General features: G+C 44.8%; 1 protein-coding gene across 2 annotated transcripts in view; it reads right to left on the reverse strand.

The window, feature by feature from the left end:
* CPPED1 (calcineurin like phosphoesterase domain containing 1) overlaps positions 1-24,146 on the reverse strand; it is a 142,161-nt gene that overhangs the window by 29,308 nt on the left and 88,707 nt on the right. Inside the window, exon 3 of one of the 2 annotated variants that reach the window (XM_523300.7) lies at positions 13,110-13,535. The exons of the other annotated variant lie outside the window; for it this stretch is intronic. Coding sequence (XP_523300.2) covers positions 13,110-13,535 — 426 coding nt within the window. The remainder of the gene's footprint in view (positions 1-13,109; positions 13,536-24,146) is intronic. 2 annotated transcript variants of the gene reach the window in all.

Genomic DNA, 24,146 nt, shown 5'->3' on the forward strand with positions numbered 1-24,146 from the left:
ATAATAGACTGGATTAAGAAAATGTGGCACATATACACCATGGAATACTATGCAGCTATAAAAAATGATGAGTTCATGTCCTTTGTAGGGACATGGATGAAGCTGGAACCCATCATTCTCAGCAAACTATCACAAGGACAAAAAACCAAACACCGCATGTTCTTACTCATAGCTGGGAATTGAACAATGAGAACACATGGACATAGGAAGGGGAACATCACACACCGGGGACTGTTGTGGGGTGGGGGGAGGGGGGATAGCATTAGGAGATATGCCTAGTGTTAAATGACGAGTTAATGGGTGCAGCACACCAACATGGCACATGTATACGTATGTAACAAACCTGCACATTGTTCACACGTACCCTAAAACTTAAAGTGTAATAAAAATAAAAAAAAAAACATAAAGGCATGCACCACCATGCCTGGGTAATTTTTGTATTTTTAGTAGCTATGGGGTTTCGCCATGTTGGTCAGGCTAGTCTTGAACTCCTGACCTCAAGTGATCTGCCTGCCTCGGCCTCCCAAAGTGCTAGAATTACAGGCATGAGCCACTGTGCCCGGCCGTGTCCATTGCGTTTTAAATGACCAATGGAGTCACACTGACCCTCGAGGAAGGTGGTTTTTAATACCCACTGGTGGCACTTCACAGAGCCATCTCAGAGACAGGCTAACTTTAATTTGTCCCCGGTGTGGTGAACAGGGGAGTGACAGAACAAACACTGCCAGGAAGACTTTGGTTCCTACTCTGGCAACACTCGGCAGTGGGTCAGGGGTACCAATTCAAGGAATATCAGAAACTGTGTCCCTTACACATCCTTTTCACGTCCAGTCATTTAAAATATTTTTCAATAACAATGATGATAAGAATAGAGGTTTACTATCACTGAGCACCTACCAGGAGCCAGACACTGTCTCAAGGTACTGGATTATTTCATCTGATCCCCACAAAACCCACTGCACCTGCTTCATAGCTTTGTGATCTGAATGGATGACTCTGCCTTTAGGACCTGAATATGTCTGTCGGCAAAACGGAAAAAATACCAGTACCTTGGGGGGTTGCGGTGGAGGTTTGCCACACCATGGGAGCAGCTGCTGACAATAATGTGAATAAAAATAAAAGTGAACACTGACCATGGCTCTCAAGAAGCCTGTTCATCTCCTGCACTTTTCGGGAGAGAAATTGCTCTATTAGGTGCCTTTAGTGGCACCATGGAGGAGTGAGATCAGAGAATACTACAGTGCCCAGGGAGAAAGAGCACACAGCATAGGGCCCCACCTGGCAGGGCGGCCCCAGAGAAGGCTCAGTGGCTGAAAGAACATCACACCTGCCTGACATGGCCCCTTCTATGTGGACAATGTTACTGCAGGGAATAGTACCCTCACCTGGACTTCCAACTGCACACAGCATAGTGCTTACAGAAGGGAGACGTGTGAGGAAAAAAGATTTCCTTTCCTTTTACCATGCCTATGAAATTTAAAATAGATTCAAGAGTTAGAGGGCCTCTGCTCCTTACAACTGACGTGCTCAGTTTCCACACCTGTGCCGAAGACCTGGAGAAGGTACCTTTAAGGTCCTGATAGAGGGGCTCACAGGACACTGTCTGGCACCCAGGAGGCTTCACCTAAATGAGTGGTATTTGCTTTTGAGAATCTCACTCTGTCACCCAGGCTGGAGTGCAGTGGTGCAATCATGGATCACTGTAACTTCAACATTCAGGCTCAGGCGTTCCTCCCACCTCAGCCTCCCATGTAGCTGGGCGTGCACCACAATGCCAGGACTCATTTTTTGTGTTTCTTTGTACAGACAGGTTTCACCATGTTGCCTAGGCTGGTCTCGAACTCCTGGGCTCAAGCGACCCGCCCACCTCCGCTTCCTAAAGTGCTGGAATTACAGGGGTGAGTCTCTGTGCCTGGCCATGCTAATTTTTTTTTTTTACTTTCAACTCAATCAATTAATATGCAAACATTTTTAAGTAAAATTTAAAAGGCAATGAAATCAAAGCATTTTTGAACTATTTTACAAAGCAGTGTTGTAGATTTGTACTTACACTGTGGGAAATAGTTAGGGAAAATGTCTTTTAAGTGAAGGCAAGTGCAGTAAATAAAAAATAACTTGAACTAGTAGAAGGAATGAGCGTTGCACTAAGCTGGAGATATTGGAATTTTACAAAGGAATCTCACTGCTAATTTCAAAATGACACTAATTGCTATTTTTGAAACATGATTTCAAAGGAGAAGATATAATATTTTGACTTCATAAACTTCAACAGACACTGCTGTTCCCCATGTTCTGGGGGCTCCTTTTTGAAATGTTGTGATGAAATTTAAAAATTAAATCATTTTTACTTGGCCGGCTGTGTTGGCTCATGCCTGTAATCCCAGCACTTTAGGAGGGGCTGAGGTGGGCAGGTCACCTGAGGTCAGGAGTTAGAGACCACCCTGGCCAACATGGTGAAACCCTATAGCTTCTAAAAATACAAAAATTAGCCAAGTGTGGTGGCGGGTACCTGTAGTCCCAGCTACTTGGGAGGCTGAGGCAGGAGAATCACTTGAACCTGGGAGGTGGAGGTTGCAATGAGCCGAGATTGCACCACTGCACTCCAGCCTCGGTGACAGAGTGAGACCCTCTCACAAAAACCAAAAGAACAGAAAAACCCAGACATTTTTAGTTGAAGAGCAATCCACAACCTCAGAGAAGAAACTTCTCTGTTTTGTTCATCCCTCCATCCTCAGTGCCTAGCATGGGATCCATACTATTTGCTGAATGGATAAACGTTGATTTAACTTCAGGAATCAGCAGCATACATTTACACACGCCAGATTCTCAATTTATAAATATTTACCATCAGGACTTGATTTCAACTTTAATTAGCCCAACTGTTAAGGATACCTCCAAAGTGAGAAATCTAATTCATCACTTCACACCAGATGTAGCTTTGGCAGTTAGTCTTTTATCTAGGTTTACAGTGAATGAGAATCAGACATTAAACGACTAGCGTGTGATGTTTTGCGGTGAACTGATTGGAACCTAAAAAATAGGCCAAACGTGGGAAAATGAATTCAAGACTAAATCTTAGGAAATAAAACAAAGAGGGTAAACTTCCTCTAGCTGATAAGGCCCCACAAACTCTAGATTCTATGGATGCTTAAAAAAAAGGTGGGGGGGGGGGGGCGGGGGCATGAGTGTGAGATAGTTTTTTAAAACCCCCCCTTTTTTTTTTTTTTGAGATGGAGTTTTGCTGTCATTACCCAGGCTAGAGTGCAGTGGCACGATCCCTGTTCACTGCAACCTCCGCCTCCCAGCTTCAAGCGATTCTCCTGCTTCAGCCTCTGGAGTAGCTGTGATTACAGGTGTGTGCCACCACACCCTACTAATTTTTATATTTTTAGTAGAGACAGGGTTTCACCATGTTGGCCAGGCTGGTCTTGAACTCCTGACCTCAGGTGATCCACCCACCTCGCCCTCCCAAAGGACTGGTATTACAGGCATGAGCCACCACACTCAGCCTAAAAATTTCATTTTAAATGGGAGGGCACTGTAACATGATTGTCACTGCCCTGTGGACAGGTTTGCTGCATTTGGAAAAAAATCTGACTATGAAATTATACATTCAAAGGTGTGTTTACTAACACTTAATTGGTGAGGTATGTTAAATTAAGTTGAGGCTCAAGCTGCCTCCTTACATATTTTATTTTTATTTACTTATTTTTTTGAGACAGGGTCTTGCTCTGTTGCCCAGGATGGAGTACAGTGGTGCAATCATAGCTCACTGCAGACTTGGCTTCCGGGGCTCAAGCGATCCTCCCACCTCAGCCTTCTGAGTAGCTGAGACCACAGGTGCATACCATTATGCCTGGTTAGTTAAAAAAAAAAAATCCTTTTCGCAAAGACAGAGTCTCACTATGTTGCCTGGGCTAGTCTCGAACTCTTAGGATCAAGTGATCCTCCTACTTCGGCCTCCCAAAGTGCTGGGATTACAGGTGTGAGCCACCATGCCCAGCCTTCTTTATACATTTTAATTTCAGCCAAAGGTTTCTCTGTATACACAGTGAACTGGATGTGTAAACAGAATAGAACATACTCTTGCCAATCTCCGGTTTTGGCCAATCACAGACAGTCAACTGTTCAAACTGTGTTCAAATAAGGCAAATGCTGAGCTGTAACCAATCTGGCTGTTTTTGTACCTCACTTTCCACTTTCCTTTTTCTGCCCACAAATCTCTCACCATTTGGCTGTGCTCGAGTCTTTCTGAGCCTCTATTCTGGTTCAGGGTCTGCCTGATTTACGAATCATTCTTTGCTCAACTAAACTGTGAACTTTAATTTGTCTCAGGTTTTTTCTTTTGAAACAGGTGTGTGCTTTAAAAAATAAACAAAGGATCAAATTTTATCACTAAATTCTGTAAGAATTTTTCATCTACTTCAGCGACTACCATCCTTTTAAACCAGTACCCCCTTTTGTTAAAATTAAAAGTAGCATGCATTCCTCATCTACCCTGAAAACTCTCAGACTGGCTGTAATCATCTGTCTCCCCGCGTATCCCAGGAGCCAAGAGAATTTTGTCTAGCTTTACTTCCTATAGTTTGCATTTTGAACAGAGTTGATCATTATTTCCCTTTCAAATCTACACAGCTATATCAGCAGGCAGCAGGCATGTCCCCAAACCAGGCCCGCCTGTCCTGGAGATTCTCACGAACGCCCGCAAGAAGGATGCCAGCACCCCATGGGTGAGAAGCATGCCGGTCTAGCTAATGGATAAAGCACATTTGCCTGCTGTGGGGTCCCCAAACGGTTCAGGATCATACAGAACAACAAACACGCCCTTAGTGAGTGCTCACTATGAGCCAGACATGGTGCTAAGTGACTTTCCTTCTTTCTTTCTTTTTTTTTTTTGAGATGGAGTGTCACTCAGTCGCCCAGGGTGGAATGCAGTGGCGTGATCTTGGCTCACTGCAACCTCTGCCTTCCCAGGTTCAAGTAATTCTCGTGCCTCAGCCTCCCCAGTAGCTGGGATTACAGGCACTCACCACCACGCTCCGCTAATTTTTTGTATTTTTAGTAGAGATGGGGTTTCACCATGTTGGCCAGGCTGGTCTCGAACTCCTGACCTCAGGTGATCCAACTGCCTCAGCCTGCCAAAGCGCTGGGATTACAGGTGTGAGCCACTGCGCCTGGCCTGACTTGTCTTTTTGATTTTATATATGACTCTTCTTAAGGGATACACCAACTCGACAAGGTTGGGGTGAGTACCCTCTTTTTACAAGTGGGAAAACTAAGGCAGAGAAATGTTTAGTGGCTTATCCCAACCAACTTAAGAAGCCAAATCCTGTCTGTTCACCTGCCATGTTATAGGACCCCCTGCCCACCAGCCCAGACACTAATTCCCCCTGTACAAACCTCCAAGTTTTGCCTTATCTGCACAGTACTCATACTACTATTTACTGAATCATTTTCTTTCTTTATTTTTATTTTTTATTTTTTGAGTCAGAGTCTTGCTCTGTTGCCCAGATTGGAGTGCAGTGGCGCAATCTCAGCTCACTGTAACCTCTGCCTCCCAGGTTCAAGCCAATGTCCTGCCTTAGCCTCCCAAGTAGCTAGGGCTACAAGTGTGTGCCATCACGCTTGGCTAATTTTTGTAGTTTTAGTAGAGATGGGGTTTCTCCATGTTGGCCAGGCTGGTCTCAAACTCCTGAGCTCAGGTGATAATTAAATCATTTTCTTTAAATTGATAAGCTAGTTCTATTTTTTCTAATACATGTGAAGCTGATCACCCAATTATTAGACATCTTACATGCACCATGGACCCTCTTCTCTGCACTCCATTCCCAAATCACATCCTGGTCTTCAGGGGAACATGTGCCTCACCCAGGCACGCCCTCCACTGAAAACCTTCAGGAGGCTTGTTCTGGGCAGACCCTTCTGTCAGTCAGGCAGTTGTTACAATGGGGTCGTCAGATGCATCCTAAACTTAAGACACATACAGAATGTGGACAAGGTTCTGGGGAGAGCAAGAGCGTCACCCCGTAATGGGAACATTTCTCTAAGCCAAGAGTTGGAAAATTATCACCGGCAGGCCTACCACCTGTTTCTGTAAATAAAGTTTTATTGGAACACTGCACTGTCTGTGGCTGCTCTCTTGTTATGAAGGCAGAGTTGAGCAGTTGCTACAGAGACCATAGAGCCACAAAGCCCAAAATATTTACTATCTGACCCTTTACAGAAAAGTTCTATTGACCCCTCTAGGCAAAGCATTTCCCATACAAAAGTCAGCTTGTGGGCTGGGTGCGGTGGCTCATGCCTGTAATCTTAGCACTTTGGGAGGCCAAGGTGAGCGGATCACTTGAGGTCAGGAGTTTGCGACCAGCCTGGCCAATACAGTGAAACTGTCTCTTCTAAAAATACAAAAATTAGCCAGATGTGGTGGCGTGTGCCTGTAATCCCAGCTACTTGGGAGGCTGAGTCAGGAGAATTGCTTGAACCTGGGAGGCGGAAGTTGCAGTGGGTCGAGATGGCACCACTGCACTCCAGCCTGGGTGACAGAGTGAGACTCTGACCCCAACCCCTACAAAAAAAAAGTCAGTTCATGAAAACCAACTCACAAGTGATACGGATATTACCTGCTGATAAGTAGACTTGAATCACGCTTAATTCAATTCCATTGACCACTATTTACCTATTGGGGGGCTACTATATGACAGTCTCAGCTAGGGGCTGGCCTTACAGAGGTGAATAAGGCTGGGCTTCTGTTTCCTGGAGGAATCAGGATCTAAACAGTGACTGCAATACAGCGCAAAGGATGTCAGAGCAGGATTTGATGTTTTATCTTCCTATAAAGTAAATCCTGGGAACCTGACCTTTTTGTTCTTTAAAATTTTGAATTTTTAAAATTTATTTTGGAGACACAGTCTTGCTCTGTTGCCCAGATTGGCATGCAGTGGCGTAATCTTGGCTCACTGCAACCTCCGCCTCCAGGGTTCAAGCGATTCTTCTGCCTCAGCCTCCCAAGTAGCTGGGACTACAGGTGCCTGCCACCATGCCCGGCTAATTTCTATATTTTAGTAGAGATGGAGTTTCACCATGTTGCCCAGGTTGGTCTTGAATTCCTGACTTCAAGTGATCCACCCACCTCGGCCTCCCAAAGTGCCGGGATTACAGGTGTGAGCCACTGCACCTGGCCAAAACTTTGAAATCTTAAAACTATAACCATGGACTAAGATTTATCTTCTCTCTCTCTCATTTTCTAAAAAAGCATAAATACTAGAAATGAAACTCTAATTCTGTGAAATGACTCATTAACTTTTGCAGGGAAGATCAACTTATTGGAATTTTTCATAATTGCCAAATTTGCTCTGGGCTCTCTAACACACAGTTCTAATCTCTCTGCGGAGAATGGAAAAAAAGAAAAGGTATCGAGACATCAAGGGAAACATGGTCAGTTAAAAATCTAGCTTTTGTTTTTTAAGATTGAGTTTCTAAATTGGAATCAATATTAAATGGGTCATATATTAACCCTCTGCTGAAAGAGGCATTAAGGACCGAGAAAATGTCTAGGTTCAACCAAAATTTCATTATCTACTATCTGTCTTTGCTACTCCAACTAGGTATCAGGTGAATTAAGGGGAAAACCAATTTCTACATCCCTTGGATGTGATGAAATTGATTATCCTCACGCAGGTGAAATGAAGACAGAAAATAACAGGTGCTGCTTCACACCGGTATATCTGTCCTGCCCTGATAACTGTTTATTTGTACCGGCTATTGACAACGTTTTTGTATCATACAAAGAGGGTTTTTCACTGAGCTTCAAAAGTAGAAACAGGATGCATCTGTTTCTAGGGAAACCTGAGCTTGGAGGCTGGCAGGCTTCGATTCACACAGCACACCCCTCCGCTCCCGGTGGTCCACTGCACAGTGACACCCTCCTCCTCGTTTATCTCATCCCATTTTTAAAAATTAATGCAACAATGAGAGATGATTGTTGATGCTCATTATTAAATCATTTATTCATCCCACACAATGATTCAGAATTATTCATCAAGCTTGCTGGAAGGAAGCTGGGTTTTACCTCCACGGTGGTTTGGGGAGAGATGTGCTCTTTAAAAGGATATTTTATAACAACACAATTACCATAATTAAAAGCTACCCTGATATTCTGATGAGCTTCTGACATATTTTTGAGTACTGGCATTTCAGCACAAGGAGATAAATGAGACTGAGACAGTAGTAGGGAATAATATTGCCATGGGGGGAAAAAAACAAAGGCAATATTAAATACCAGCTGCCATCGTCACCCCCAATTTTATCCCAGCCTTTAAGTTAATGAATTTTACAAAATATCACTTGAACTTCTGGCTCTCCAAAATGAGTTCCAATTATGTTGTTGTGACCTGAGCCGCTTTCTGCATAACTGAGTCATGGATGCGTACAGCCAAGAGCGCCCACCTACCTGAGCTTCCAAGCCCAGCAAGTCTCTCTGCCTGCAGCAGAGAGCCTCCACATCCGACTCATATCTCCTTCTGATGTTGCCTAAGATTTGTTCTGTGTTTGGAAGGTCATTCAGCAAAGGGCCTGGTTTGGCAGGCCATGGAAACTGACAGGGAATTTCGGGAAGGGCTCTCATCTCTCTGGCCTTCTCTGTGAAGCAGGTTTAGGTGAAGACCCTTAGGCCAGTGGCCAAGAAGAGGTAGGTGCCTCTGTATACCTGCAGGTGGTGCCTGGAGGAAGCAGTGAGAGGGGGTGCTTAGGAAGAGAAAGACTGCTGAGTGACTTTGGAGAGCCAGCCTGGGGACCAGAGCAGAGAGAGGCACAAGTGGCTTCCCTAAGACCGAAGGCCACAGAGGCCACATGTTGAACACAGAGGTCTGAACATGCTCTGTTGCCCAAGCTGGAGTGCAGTGGCATGATCTCGGCTCATTGCAATCTCCACCTCCCAGGTACAAGCAATTCTCCTGCCTCAGCCTCCGCAGTAGCTGGGATTACAGGTGGGCACCACCAGGCCTGGTTAATTATTGCATTTTTCAGTAGAGACAGGGTTTCGCCCTGCTGGCCAAGCTGGTCTTGAACTCCTGACTTCAGGTGATCCACCTGCCTTGGCCTCCCAAAGTGCTAGGATTACAGGTGTGAACTACCACACCTGGCCCAAAGACTTTCATTCATTCATTCCACAAATACTGATAAAACATTTATTATGAGCTAATATCTGAGCCAGGTCTCCCAACTGCATAGCTGAATATGACCCTGTCCCTGCCCTCAGGGAGCTGAGAGTTTAGCGGGGATTCAGACGAGTCAACACTTGCAAATCCACTTGACAAGTGCTGGGATAAGAGAAGCTGAAGAACCTGGGGTGGGGAGGAGGGGAGAGCCTTATACAGAAGATGTCAAAGTTGAGTGGGAGGCGGGATGTGGTGTCTCATGCCTGTAATCCTAGCACTTTGGGATACCCAGGCGGGAGGGTCACTTGAGGCCAGGAATTTGATATCAGCCTGGGCAACACAGTGAGACCTCCATCTCTGCAAAAAATAAAAAAATTAGCCAGGCATCGTGGCGCTCCCCTGTAGTCCCAGCTACTTAGGGGGCTGAGGTGGGAGGATCACTTGAGCCCAGGAATCCGGGGCTGCAGTGAGCTATGATCACATCACTGCACTCCAGCCTGAGTGACATAGTAAGACTCCATCTCAAGAAAAAAAAAAATGTTGAGGCTGGGCACGGTGGCTCACACCTGTAATTCCAGCACTTTGGGAGGCTGAGGCGGGCAGATCACTTGAGGTCAGTCAGGAGTTCCAAGACCATCCTGGCCAACATGGTGAAACCCCATCTCTACTAAAAATGCAAAAATTAGCCAGGCATGGTGGTGTGCACCGGTGATCCCAGTTACTCGGGAGGCTGAGGCAGGAAAATCACTTGAACTTGGGAGGTGGAGTAGGTGGTAGTGACCCGAGATCATGCCACTGCACTACAGCCTGGGTGACAGAGTGAGAATGTCTCAGCAAACAAAAAATTGTTGAGTGGGCCTAGGCAGGTGAACCAGAAGAGGCTGGAGGGGAAGTTAGATGTGACTGAGAAGGGCCCAGCAGTGAAGAGCTGGGCTGGACCTGGGGGTGGAGGGAAGCCTCACGCTTTGCAGTCAGTTACACACCCATCTTGCTGTTAGGTGCCGAATGAACTAGAATGGGTAAGAGCAGAGTGGGGAGCACAGTGCAGAGCTGCTGCTAGGACCCAGATGAGACAGTGGAAAGGCTACAGAGACAGGAAGGAGGTAGAATTAAAGGGACATGAAATAACCAAGTGCCTTCAGCTAGCGAGCTCCTCCGGAGATGGAGCCATTGGATTCCAGCGCCTGATGTCACTGAGAGTGGAATAAGGAAGCTAACCCCCCTGTTTTCTCATGCCTACCAAGCAGCCTCCTGATTATAATTGGGCTTCCCATGTAGCTCTGCCTACGGGAAGAGAAAGCACCGCTGGGGTGGAGGCCAGGGCTGCGGTCTTGCTCTAAATTAATCAACTGCCATTCTGGTTGTAGCTGTCAGTCTCTGGGAGCTGGGATAATTGGAGACACAGACCAGCTCTTGGTTTGCCAGCAACTCTGCTTCCTGTGCTTGAGGGGTTGCAGATCTGAGTGGGCAGGGGGCTGGGGCATCATGGATATGATGCCACCCTGTAGGGCCCTTGGTGGGTGGTCAACAGGCTTCTCCCAAGGGTGCCCTGTTAGAGCTCACACCTGTAATTTAAACTCTTTGGGGGGCCAAGGCAGGGGGATCATTTGAGGCCAGGAGTTAAAGCCCAGTGAGGTGCAACACAGTCAGACCCCGTTTCTACAAATAATTTAAAAAATTAGCTGGGCATGGTGGTGTGTGCCTATAGTCCCAGTTTCTCAGAAGGTAGAGGTGGGAAGATTGTTTAAGCCTAGGAGGTCGAGGCTGCAGTGAGCCATGATCACGCCACTGCACGCCAGCCTGGGTGACAAAGCAAGACTCTCAGTCAATCAATCAATCAATAGAAAAAATTAGAACTCTGAGTCTTCTCAGTATCTGGGGGTGCTCTGTCCTACAATGGGAAAACCACAGAACTACATACCACTCAGGAATGTGGTCAACAAGAACAAGAACGAAGAACTCAGGGCAGTCATGGGCTTTACATCATCTAACATTAGATCTGGCCGGCTGCAGTGGCTCACACCTGTAATCCCAGCACTTTGGGAGGCCGAGGTGGGTGGATCACCTGACATCAGAAGTTTCGAGACCAGCCTGGCCAACATGGTGAAACTGAACCTGGCCAAACTGTCTCTACTAAAAACACAAAAATTAGCTGGACATGGTGATGGGCGCCTGTAATCCCAGGTACTCAGCAGTCTGAGGCAGAAAAATTGCTTTAACCCAGGAGACAGAGGTTGCAGTGAGCCGAGATCGTGCCACTGCACTCCAGCCTGGGTGACAAGAGCGGGACTCCGTCTCAAAAAAAAAAAAAAAGAAATACCATTGGATATGAGAGGAATCACTTCAATGGCATTAAATGTTCTCTCTGGCTTTATTCTCCATTACAGAATAGTCTCCATGGTGGTGCTCATGCCACCTTGACGCTTTGTTTCCTTGTCATCAAGACAGTTTTCTGCACCAACTCAAGCATGGCATGAAATTTCAAAGGCCTTAATAGAAGTTTTCTAACTTTATCTCCATGGAACATCTGGAAAACATCTCCAATTATGTGAGCTTGTTGCAAAATGTCTTGAAAATACAGAATGTTCGGCTGGGTGGGGTGGCTCACACCTGTAATCCCAGCACTGTATTCCCAGATGGGACTAAAATCCGTTACTCTCTCCTGATTCTGGAGGAGAACTTAATCCACCTCGCCAGAGGAAAACTGATCAGGTCCCGTGGCCTTGGGAAGCCCAGGTGGGTGAATCACTTTGGGTCAGGAGTTTGGAACCAGCCTGGCCAACATGGTGAAACCCCATCTCTACTAGAAGTACAAAAATTAGCCAAGCGTGGTGGTCAGCGTTTGTAATCCCAGCTACTTAGGAGGCTGAGGCATGAGAATCACTTGAACCTGGGAGGCAGAGGTTGCAGTGAGCCGAGATTTTGCCACTGCACTCCAGCCTGGGCAACAGAACAAGACTTTGTCAAAAAAAAAAAAAAAAAAAAAAAAAAGTAAGCCCTGGTGAAAGGAAGAATGAGGACAAAGAGAAGAGACACAACAGTTGTCAAAACTGGAATTTGCCAAATCACTGGTAACCCAGGGAATCTGCCTAGAACAGACTGTTTCTCTTGAAAGGCCCATGGCAGGTGCTACCAGAAAGATAAAGGAGGTGGGTGGGCTAGTGCCTTAGAGTGCCATCAGAAATTGAGGTGTGACCTCCAGAAATGGAGGGTCTTCATTCTGTGCGTGCACGTGTCTGTCACATATATGACTGGCAGCAAAAGATGGGACTAAATCCGTTACTCTCTCCTGATTCTGGAGGAGAACTTAATCCACCTTGGCAGAAGAAAACTGATCAGGCCCCAGGAACTGTCCACTAAAGCCACATCCCAGGATTTCCTGAGTCACAGCTGATGAATACTGGAGGGCAGCTTGACTCTTAAAGATCGTCTGCCCTTGAGCAAGATGCCTGCTTCCCAGATAAGTGAAAGCAGATGTCCCTGGCATCTTGCCTTCTCCCAAGGCACATGCAAGCCACATTCACACCCACCTGCAGTACCCAGTCTCCTTCCCCCAATAAACCCCTCCTGCCACTTCCAGAACCCCAATCTTCAACTGTGAGCAGCTATGGCACACTGAATACTTAGGCTAGGGGCTGTTCTCCATGTCTTGGAGGCCTTTCTCATTTAATCCTTGACACCATCCTGCAATAAGGCTACTATTACTATTCCTGTTTTATAGACATCCTGCAATAAGGCTACTATTACTATTCCTGTTTTATAGACGAGGAAACTGAGGCGCAGGAGGATTAGGTAGCCAGCCATGCAGTCTGCAAGTCCAAGAGCTGGGATCAGAACTCCCGGCCTAGTCCTCTCTCCCTTTTTGCCACATTGCAGAGAGACGGGAGAAAGATCTGGAAATGCCCTCTCTAGACTTGCCCTTCCTCCCTGAAACCCGTGGCCCGGGGCCTCTACCTGCGTGGATGAACTTGTCTGCCAACTTCTTCCGAGTGGACTTGCTGAGGTTGAAGTAGTAGTCGTCGTCCTCGTCGATGCTCTCCAGGAACAGCGGGATGTGCTGGAAGACGATGGCGTGCTGGCAGTGCCGCTGCCTCGCGATGCTCAGCTGCTCGTCCAGCCACTGGTCCTGCGCCTGCTTCAGGCTGGGGCACTTGGAGGGGTTCTCGTAGAACTGGGAGTTGAGGACCAGGAACAGGACGCCCCCGACCCAGAAGCTGAAGTAGTCATCTCCCCAAGTCCGGCAGAACTCCTCGACGGTCTCGGCCGTGGGGGCGTTGCCGATGTCGTGGTTGCCGCTGACGAGGACCAGTGGGATTGCCCTGTCCACCGCCCTAAGCACTCGCTTCAGGTCCTCCGTCTGCTCCGTCCGCCACGGCTTCCCTGGAAGAGTGAGGGTCACGTCCTGAGAAAGCCAGGGGCTTATTCACTTGAAATAACTAACTTAAGTACTTACTAACATAAAATTAAAAAAAAGAGTAATCTGGAAATCCACTCGACCTAGCACATGGAAACTGCAAAATGCAGTCACGTGCTAAAAGCAAACCAATAAGTCCGACGGGGGCCTCTGCCCATCCTTCCCCAGGACACCTTAGAAATTCCATGACTACATGGCCCCCTGCCCTATGTTGCTGAGTGATGGTGTGAAGTCAATCCTGAGATTAAATATTAGTGGACTGGGTACAGTGGCTCACACCTGTAATACCAACACTTGGGGAGGCTTGAGGTGGGAGGGATCACTTGAGCCCAGGAATTCTGAGACAAACCTGGGCACTACAGTGAGACCCTGTCTTCATAAAAAAGAAAATTAGGCTGGGCGTGGTGGCTCATGCCTGTAATCCCAGCACTTAGGGAGGCCGAGGCACGTGGATCACCTGAGGTCAGGAGTTCGAGACCAGCCTGGACAACATGTCCCCGTCTCTACTAAAAATACAAAAATTAGCTGGGCATGCGCACAGGCACCTGTAATCCCAGCTACTCGGCAGGGTGAGGCAGGAGAATCGCTTGAACTTGGGAGGCGGAGATTGCAGTGAGCCAAGATCACACCATTGCACTCCAGCCTGGGCAACAAGAGCGAATCTCTGCCTTAGCCTCCCAAAGTGTTGGGATTACAGGCGTAAGCCACCGCGCCGGGCAGAACATGCGTTCTTTCACTGTTGAATACCAAGTTCTTCATATTTCTACTCAATCAAACTCATTAATGGTGTGGTTCAAATTTTCTGTGTCATTATCCTTTTCTTTCGGCCTGTTGATGTATATTTGTTTCTGAGAGACTTGGTTAAATTGTCGCTGTACCTGTGGATTGATCTATCTCTTTCTGTAATTCTGCCAACGTTCACGTCATTTACTTTTAGTTACATTGTTAGATGTATAAGAGTTCAGAATTTCAATATCTCACTGAAATAGTTTTATATTTAACCCTAATGAAATAAATAAATATCAAGATAAGAAACAGGCGATCTATATTAATGCTATGAGAAAATCCTTAATATATAGTAAGTTAATAATATAAGGCACAGAGGAATAAAATCACACACAAATTTTTAAAAGCCTCACATGTATTCATGTATTATGGATAAAATGTCCCCCAAGATTCAAAGAAAACTGTTAACTCTGGTTAAATCCAGGAAACAGAAGCAGAGAGGGAGGGAGCCTTATACTTGGTTTAAAACCCTTTATATTAGGTTGGTGCAAAAGTAATTGCAGTTTTTGCCACTGAAAGTAATGGCAAAAATTGCAATTACTTTTGCACCAACCTAAATACTTTCTTTCTTTCCCTGCCTCTCTCCCTTCCTTCCTTTCCTTTCTCCCTTCCTTCTTTCCTTCCTCCCTTCCTTCTTTCACTTCCTCCCTTTTCCCAAGCTTATGTATAATTTTCACCGAAAAAAAAAACTCAAAGATTTTGACTCCATGGTTCTAGGGCTTAAAGAAGATTGAGGAAGCCAGCCAGGTGGCTGGAATGAATGTTTGGACTGGCAGCCCCAGGGCCAGCCTGGATCAACTCAGACCAGCCATGAGGCCAATGTGGACTGCAGACAAACCCCTAGCATCCCTGGAAGAGAGGACTCTCGGTCCCTGGAGCAGGCACGACCTGCTTCCACAGGAGGCTGAGCAGATTGGGCTTCAGACCCCAACTCCTGCTGCAGGGGTCAGCCAGCCTTTCCCGAGCCCATTCCACTGGTGTCCAGAGGTGAGAGGTGGCTGCACGGCCTGAAGCCTAGTGGAGGGAGCCTTAGGGAGAAGCAGGTTCTGCCTGCACCAGAAACCAGGAGGCCTCTCTCTCAGGGGTGCTGGGGGTTCATTCACCTACCGTCTGCATCGAAGGTGCCATTGATTGACATTGCTTCTTTAGCCGAACCCGGACTGCAGGCATCTGTGCTGACTTACATGATCCTCTCTAAGACTCCAGTGTCTGGTTCTTTTCCCATGCCAGTTTAGGAAAGACAAGTCCTTTGTAGCTTTGAACACAACAAACTCTCTCAAAGCGACCCTTGTGGTCCAAGGCTGATTCATTACCACTTTCCTCACCGGATTTTCTCAAAGACCTCAAAGCCGCCCCTCTCACTTCTTCTTCTTTCTGTTCACACTGACTTGGGGATTTTGGGATATTCAATCACTGACAATACTTCTTAGCACTTCCTACAGGCCAGGCACTGTTCTCAGAGCTGTGTGTGCACCGACTTGCTTCCTCTGGACACCCAGTGGAGGAGTGGGGATTTGAACTTGGTGGTCTAGCTCAAGGTGCTGTCTACAGTGTCCTGGTCACAAACTAAGGTCGTTGCTCTCAGGATGACTTCTCCTGGCTGCCCTGAGACACAGGATGAGGACTTTATAATACACTGGGGTGTAGAGCATCTCCTGTTCTTGATTTTCAAAGTCATTAAGCATGGCCCCTCACATGCTAACTGAGGCAGGTATGGAAAAATGTCCGAATCCCTAATGAACATAAACAGAAAAGTTAAGAAGGGGCAGTTCAAAAGAAAGGCTGACTTGGGAAGGAAACCTTGTCTAGGAAGCAACCAACAAGGAAGAGCTGGGAATTACACACAGTAATGTGATGTGTGTTTCCAAACAAAGAGGGATGCTGCTTTTGGGGAAACCACCAATATCCCCCAGTAATCTGTTAAAAAAAAAATGCAGCTCATCTTCCATAAATTTCCTTCAGCAAAAATGAGCCTCTTGGCAGGGCGTACTGATGCATGCCTATAATCCCAGCACTTTGGGAGGCCTAGGCGGGCAGACAACTTGAGGTCAAGAGTTCAACACCAACCTGGCCAACATGGTGAAACCCCAACTCTGCTAAAAATAGAAAAATTAGCCAAGCATGGTGGCATACACCTGTTGTCCCAGCTACTCGGGAGGCTGAGGCAGGAGAATCGCTTGAACCCGGGAGGCAGAGGTTGCAGTGAGCTGAGACCGTGCCACTGCACTCCAGCCTGGGCAACAGAGTGAGATTCTGTCTCAAAAAAATTATTTATTTATTTATTGTTGGAAAAAAAAAAAAAGATGAGCCTCATTCTTGTGTAGCTTTTCCAACACTTTCTATACCTCTTGCATGGAGTCACAGGTACTGAGGTGGAGTGAGTGTGCCCTGGGGTTGGTCTCTTGCCCCTTACAAGCTGCATGGCCTTAGGTAAGTCCCTTGGTTCCTCTGAGTCTTGGTTTCATCGTGTATGAAATGGGGATGATAATTCCCATACCTCAGGAATGGCTGTAAGAATTCCTACTAAGATAATGATGTCTAGAGTCTGGTACAAACAAGAATGCAAAGCTGTCAGCTGTCTGCTTTCCACATCCCATCCCCCTAAATGTAATAAATTCTTCCATTTTTATCAGCGACCCACTGTGTGTGCGTAACAACCAGTAAATCGTTTCAGAAGGAATGAAAATCTTCCCCAGGGACAGAAATAGTTTTTAGTTAAGAATTTGGAAATAAAAGAGCAAATCCTAGATTACAAAAAGCCAAGTTGAATGCCAACATTTGCATGATCTTTAACAAGCTCTCATTTGCATGTAACAGAATCTCTGTAGGGTTACATACGATATTAACAACAACTTAGTATTAACAAAGATCATAGCACAACTTAGCAGAGCTTCCTGAAAAATAGTCCCATTGTGGCTGGGTGCAGTGGCTCATGCCTGTACTCCCAGGACTTTGGGAGGCTGAGGCAGGAGGATCATTTGAGGTCAGGAGTTTGAGACCAGCCTGGCTAACATGACAAAACCCCATCTCTACTAAAAATACAAAAATTAGCTGGGCATGGTGGCATGGGCCTGTAATCCCAGCTACTCAGGAGGCTGAGACAGGAGAATTGCTTGAACCCGGGAGGCAGAGGTTGCAGTGAGCCAATATCGCACTATTGCATTCCAGCCTGGGTGACAAGAGCAAAACTCTGTCTCAAAAATGTCCCATTATATATGAGAATCCAAAGCCCAAAGCCAACCTCACCAGCATCATGAACAGAAAAAACAGAAACCTGCCCAAGGACACAGAGCTTCAATGAGTTTCCTGTCTCACGCAGGGTTCTATGTTCACAAAAAGAATGTATATAAAGGACAGGAAGAAAGGCAGGGAAACAAGGGGGAAGACTCTGAAAAATGGCAAGACATGACTCAGAAGAGGGGCAGAGAAGGTTGTTCTGGGGTCTCCAAGGTGGATAAGAGGTATCTGCTGAGAAGTGGGTGCCAAGAGTACAGGGACCCCAATGTCAGCACACACCTGACCCCCATGGAGAGGAGCCCTGGGTGGGAATGGCGAGAGCAGTGTAGAAAGCTGTAAGGCGTTTAAAACACTTAAAAAATTTTTAATGCAATTGGTCAAAATAAAACTAGGAGGTAAAAAGCATTATAACGATAATTACAAAATTCTTATTTGTATCAGTGGTACTGTGAGAGGTATGATTTATTTTTGTCCATATTCATTAAGGCAGACATTAGTATCTTGGTTGTTTTCCAAATAGCCTTAAAATACGTTGTCTAAGAAAATCTCTTTGTGAGTTAGGAAGAGAAATAAACATCCTTAACTGGATAAAGGACATCTGTAAACAAGTATAGCTATGATCATAGGTAATGGTGAAAGACCGACTGCCTTCCTCCAAGATCAGGAACAAGACAAGGAAGTCTGCTCTCACACTCTCACTGAACATCATACTAGAAATCCTAGCCAGTGCAATAGGCAGGCAGGCAGGCAGTCAGGGAAGGAAGGGAAGGAAGGGAAAGAAGGGGGGAAGGAAGGGAAGGAAGGGAGGAAGGAAGGATGGAAGGGAAGGAAGGCAAGGAAGGAAGGGAAGGGAAGAGAAGGAAGGAAGGGAAGGAAGGGAAGGAAGGGAAGGAAGGAAGGGAAGGGAAGAGAAGGAAGGGAAGGAAGGGAAGGAAGGGAAGGAAGGGAAGGAAGGAAGGGAAGGAAGGGAAGGGAAGAGAAGGAAGGGAAGGAAGGGAAGGAAGGGAAGGAAGGGAAGGAAGGAAGGGAAGGGAAGAGAAGGAAGGAAGGGAAGGAAGGGAAGGAAGGGAAGGAAGGGAAGGAAGGAAGGGAAGGGAAGAGAAGGAAGGGAAGGAAGGGAAGGAAGGGAAGGAAGGGAAGGAAGGAAGGGAAGGAAGGGAAGGGAAGAGAAGGAAGGGAAGGAAGGGAAGGAAGGGAAGGAAGGGAAGGAAGGGAAGGAAGGGAAGGAAGGGAAGGAAGGGAAGGAAGGAAGGGAAGGGAAGAGAAGGAAGGAAGGGAAGGAAGGGAAGGAAGGGAAGGAAGGGAAGGAAGGGAAGGAAGGGAAGGAAGGGAAGGAAGGGAAGGAAGGAAGGGAAGGGAAGAGAAGGAAGGAAGGGAAGGAAGGGAAGGAAGGAAAGGAAAGGGCATACAGATTAGAAAGAAAGAAATCAGTCTATTCTCAGAAGACTGTCTCCACAGAAAATCCCAAATAATCTACAAAAAACAAAATAAAAGAACAAAACATCAAAGACTCTTAGCACTAATAAGAGAAATTAGCTTGGATGCAAAGTAAATATATAAAAATCAACAGTATTTCTATATCCTAACATAAGATAAAAATTAGAGGTTCAACAAGAAGGATTTAAGAGATATTTAGGAGGTAGAACTGACAGGAATCATCATTGTACTGGTTACAGGAAGGACTCAAAATTAATTCCCAGACATCTGAGCAACTGGGAGGCTGGTCATGTTGTTTACTGTCAGGGAAAAGACTAGGAGAGAAATAGGTTACAGGTAGAAATCAAAAGGTCATTTTGAATATAAAATTTGATGTACTGTTACAGGCAAAAAAAAAAAAGGAGGGGGGGAACAGACAAATTGGACCTCATGAAAATGTAAAACGTTTGTGCATCAAAAGACACTATCAACAGAGAAAAAAGTGCAAACCACAGAATGGGAGAAAATATTCTCAAATTAAATATCTGATAGGGAATGAATATCAGAGTATATGGAGAACTCCTAAAACTCAGCAACCACTAAAACAACCTAACTCAAAAGTTGGCAAAGGATTGAACAGACATTTCTCCAAAGAGGATATATAAATGGCCAATAAGGACATTAAAAAGGTGCCCAACACGACTACTTATTAAAGAAATGCAAATCAAAACCACAATGAGACGCCACTTCATACCCATGAGGATAGCTACTATCAAAGAGACAGAAAATAACAGGTATTGGTGAGGATGTGGAGAAACCGGAAACCTCGTGCATTGTTGATGGGAATGAAAAATGGTGCAGCCACTGTGGAAAACAATACGGTGGCTCCCCCAAAAATTAAACGTAGGATTACCAGATAATCCAACAATTCTATATCTGAGTCCCCAAAATAACTGAAAGCAGGGTCTCAAAGAGATGTTTGTACACCTATGCTCACAGTAGCATTATTCACAATAGCTTAAACATGGAAGCAACCCAAATATCCACTGACAGATGAATGCATAAGCAAACTGTGGTATATCCATACAATGAAATATTATTCAACCATAATAAAGAAGGCAATTCTGACACATGCTACAACATGGATGAACCTTTAGCATATATGCTAAGTGAAATAAGTCATGCAGAAAAAACAAATACTGTTTGATGTCACTTATATGAGGCACTTAGAGTGGTCAAATTCAGAGGCAGAAAGTAGAATGGTGGTTGCCAGGACTTTCAGGAGGGAAGGATGGTGAGTTATTGTTTAATGGGCACAGAGTTTCCATTTTGCAAGATAAAAAGAGCCATGGAGACAGACGGTGATGATGGTTGCACAACAAATAGGAATATACTTCATGCCACTGAACGGTACACTTAAAATGGTTAAGGTGGTACATGTAACGTTACGTATATTCTGCCATGCTAAAAGAAAAGAGAAGAAACCACCAAAGTTATCAATATACTCATGATCCCTCCAGGTTGGGCTGTTGAGAGGGCAGCTGGATCTAGGAGTCTGGAGTTCAGTGGAGGGTGGGGCTGGAAGCAGACACATTCACCATCATTCTAATAGGAGCCCCCATGATGGTGCCCTTGGGGTTGGCTTTTCAAGGGGATCCATAAGTGGGCTCCAGATTCAGAGGACCTGAGGTTGCTCTTTATTAGGGGTGTCCTCTGGGGATGTTGCCCTCTGAGCCTGTCTTCTAGACCCTAAAATGAAAATATTATCACCTCCTTTACGGAAATTCTGTGAGATAAATGAGATCATGTATTTAAAGTGTCCAGTATGTAGTATGTGCATACCTTCCTTTCCCCTCTTTCTAACAGCCCCCTACCCAGGGAAGAGACAGGGGAGGAGGGAGGCAGGTCTCAGGTGTTCAGAGATCTCCCTCGCATTTTCCTCATTCTCAGGGAGCTTAGCCCCCAGTGCCGCTGCTACTGCCCCTGAGAAATGCAGGAAAGAACACACATGTCTGCATGTTGACATCCCAGCCTAGAGCTCACGTTTACCTGACAACTCGTCTACTATGGTGCCTGGAGGCCACACCTGTCCTGCAGACAGATGGATACATGGATGAGACAGTGCTTAGGCCCTTGCACAGAGAGGGAAGCATGCCAAGGACAAGAATTCCAGAGCCAGCCCTAAGAGGTCCCTGGAAACAGAGTCGATGGGGCTCCGTCCCTACCTGCAGGTTGGAAACGGAATAGTCAAGCCAGGGCATCAACTATATGGTTAAGATCATAGCTCAGTAATGAAAACTCCTTTCAGGGGGCAAGTAGAACTCCTTTCAGGGGGGAATTGGAAATATCCATTTAAACTTTAATAACTTCATGATATTGAGTGAGCCAGCAGTTCCATTTATCAGCCTTTATCCTACAGACACATACACAAGTGTGCAAAACATAACTATTCCTTGTAGCAACAATTGAGAAGATATAAACATTTAAATTGGCTTAAATGTTTATTAATAAGGAATAGATAATATGTATAGAGTAATAAACAGGCATCACAAAGAATGAAGGAGATCCGAATTTAGTGGCCACGGATATATAGAAAAGGTGCACTGTTAAGGTTTGGGGAGCAAGGGTTGGCTGGCAGTGGGGGACAGTAAGTGAAAACAGGAAGTTATAAGAGCTAGTAGTACGACACAATTTTGTCAAAAATAAATCTACGAGTTGGTATATTCAGAGATAAAAATATCTAGAAAAACATGGCAAAACTGTTAATAGTAGCTGTCTGTGGGGAAGTGGAAGGACAGAAAACATTTCAGTTTCCTGAAAAACTTAATTTTTTATGAGCATAAGTTACTTTCATTATAGAAAAATAATCAAGACATTAAAAAATCACAGATGCACTAAAATTAGATCTTGTTAAGTAAACAAGTATACATTTAAATAAAATGGGAACAAATGTAAAACAAGTGACAAGGCCAATTCCGTAAGTACTGTTCTTTACTCTCAGAAAGAGAGAAAATGGGGAAAAGAGAGTACCAGAAAGGTATTTCGAAGTAAGTTCTTAAAAAAAAAATCGCAGTGGGTAAATTCAATTTAAAAAAATGTATAAAAAATTGTGCTCAGGACAAACTGTGTTCTTTCTGAATCTGAATAATTACATTTTCATAAAGAGAGTTTTCTTCTAGAGCAGATGACTTTAAAAGTCAACACCCAGTGAGTATCAGAGGCAGCACAATGTCTCTGCTACTATTTTGATATCTGAATGAAATAGCATCAAAGGAGAAGGTGGTTGTCCTGGTCTTTTAAATCTAGTTTCTTCTTTTTTATTTTTTATTTTTTTTGAGATGGAGTCTCGCTCTGTCACGCAGGCTGGAGTGCAGTGGCGCAATCTCGGCTTGCTGCAATCTCTGCCTCCTGGGTTCATGCGATTCTCCCGCCTCAACCTCCTGAGTAGCTGGGATTACAGGCATGTGCCACAACACCCGGCCAATTTTTGTACTTTTAGTAGAGACGGGGTTTCATCATACTGGCCAGTCTTGAACTCCTGATCTCAGGTGATCTGCCTGCCTCAGCCTCTTAAAGTGCTGGAATTAACAGGTGTGAGCCACCACACCTGGCTATAAATCTCGTTTCTTCTATCTTACTAAAATATGATATGTGTTTCTCAATTTTTTTTCATTATTGCTGCCCCCAGGAGACCCAAAATTAGACTTTTTCCTAATCTCCCCTCCACTAATAACAGCTTGAGATATAAATACACAAACAATATAATTCATCCTCTGAAGGTATGTAATTCAGTGGTTTTTATAATATTCAGAGCTGTGGACTGTCATGAAAATCAATTGTGGGACATTTCATCACCCCAAAATGAACTTTCACCCATTAGCAGCCCTTTCCCATTGCCCCCCAACTCCCACCACCCTAATTCTAAGCAATCACTAATCTACCTTCTATAGATTTCTCCACTCCAGGCATTTCATAGAAATAGAATCATATAAAATGTAGGCTTTTGTTACTGATCTTTCACTTTGCATGATGTTTTCAAGGTTCATCTATTTTGTAGCCTATGTTAGTGCTTCATTCTTTAATTGCTGAATACTATTCTATGGTATGAATATATCATCATATTTTGTTTATCCATTCATCCACTGATGGACATTTGGGTTGTTTCTACTTTCTGGCTATTATGAATTATGCTGCTATGAAAATCCACGTGCAAGTTTTTCACATGTGAAAAGATATGTGGATATCTTTCATCTCTCTTGAGTGTATACCTAGGAGTGAAACTCTGAGTTACATGGTAACTATATGTGTTTACTTGTTTAAGAAACTAGCAGACTGTCTTCCAAAGCACCATCCTACATTCCTACCAGCAATGTATGAGGGTCCCAATGTTTCCATATCCTCAACACTTGTTATTTTTCACCCTTTTAATTGTAGCCATCTTAGTAGGTGTGAGGTAAAATTTCATTGTGGTTTCCATTTGCATTTACATAATGACTAATGATGCTAAACATTTGTTGTTGTGCTTACTGGTAATTTTTATATCTTCTTTGGAGAAATGTCTATTCAGATACTTTGCCCATTTTTCAGTTGGGTTATTTGTCTTTTCATTATTAATATTTAGTTGCAAGAGTTCTTTACATATTATGAATACTAGATCTTTATCAGATACAGGATTTGCAAGTATTCCCTCCCATTTGGTGGGCTGTCTTTTCACTTTTTTGATAATGTCCTTTGAGGTACAAAAGTATTCAAGTTTCATAAAGTCCAATTTATCTACTTTCTGTTTTGTCACCTGTGCTTTTAGCATTATATCTAAGAAATCACTTTCCAATAGAAGATCACAAAGATTTCTGCCTATGCTTTCTTCTAACAGTTTTCTAGTTTTAGCTCTTCTTTGGGCTTTGATCCATTTTGAGTTCATTTTTTTTAATATGGTGTGAGGTAGGGGTCCAAATTCACTCTTTTGCATGTGGATATCCAGATGTCCCTGCACCATTTGTTGAAAAGACTGCCCTTTCCCCATTGAATTGTCTTGGCGCCCTTGTCAAAAATCCATTGACCCTAAATGTGAGGATTTCTGGATTCTCAATTCTAATCCATTAATCTCTATGTTTATCTTCATGCCAGTACCATAGTGT

The sequence above is a fragment of the Pan troglodytes genome, chromosome 18, assembly GCF_028858775.2.
Source record: "Pan troglodytes isolate AG18354 chromosome 18, NHGRI_mPanTro3-v2.0_pri, whole genome shotgun sequence".
Lineage (NCBI taxonomy): Eukaryota > Metazoa > Chordata > Mammalia > Primates > Hominidae > Pan > Pan troglodytes.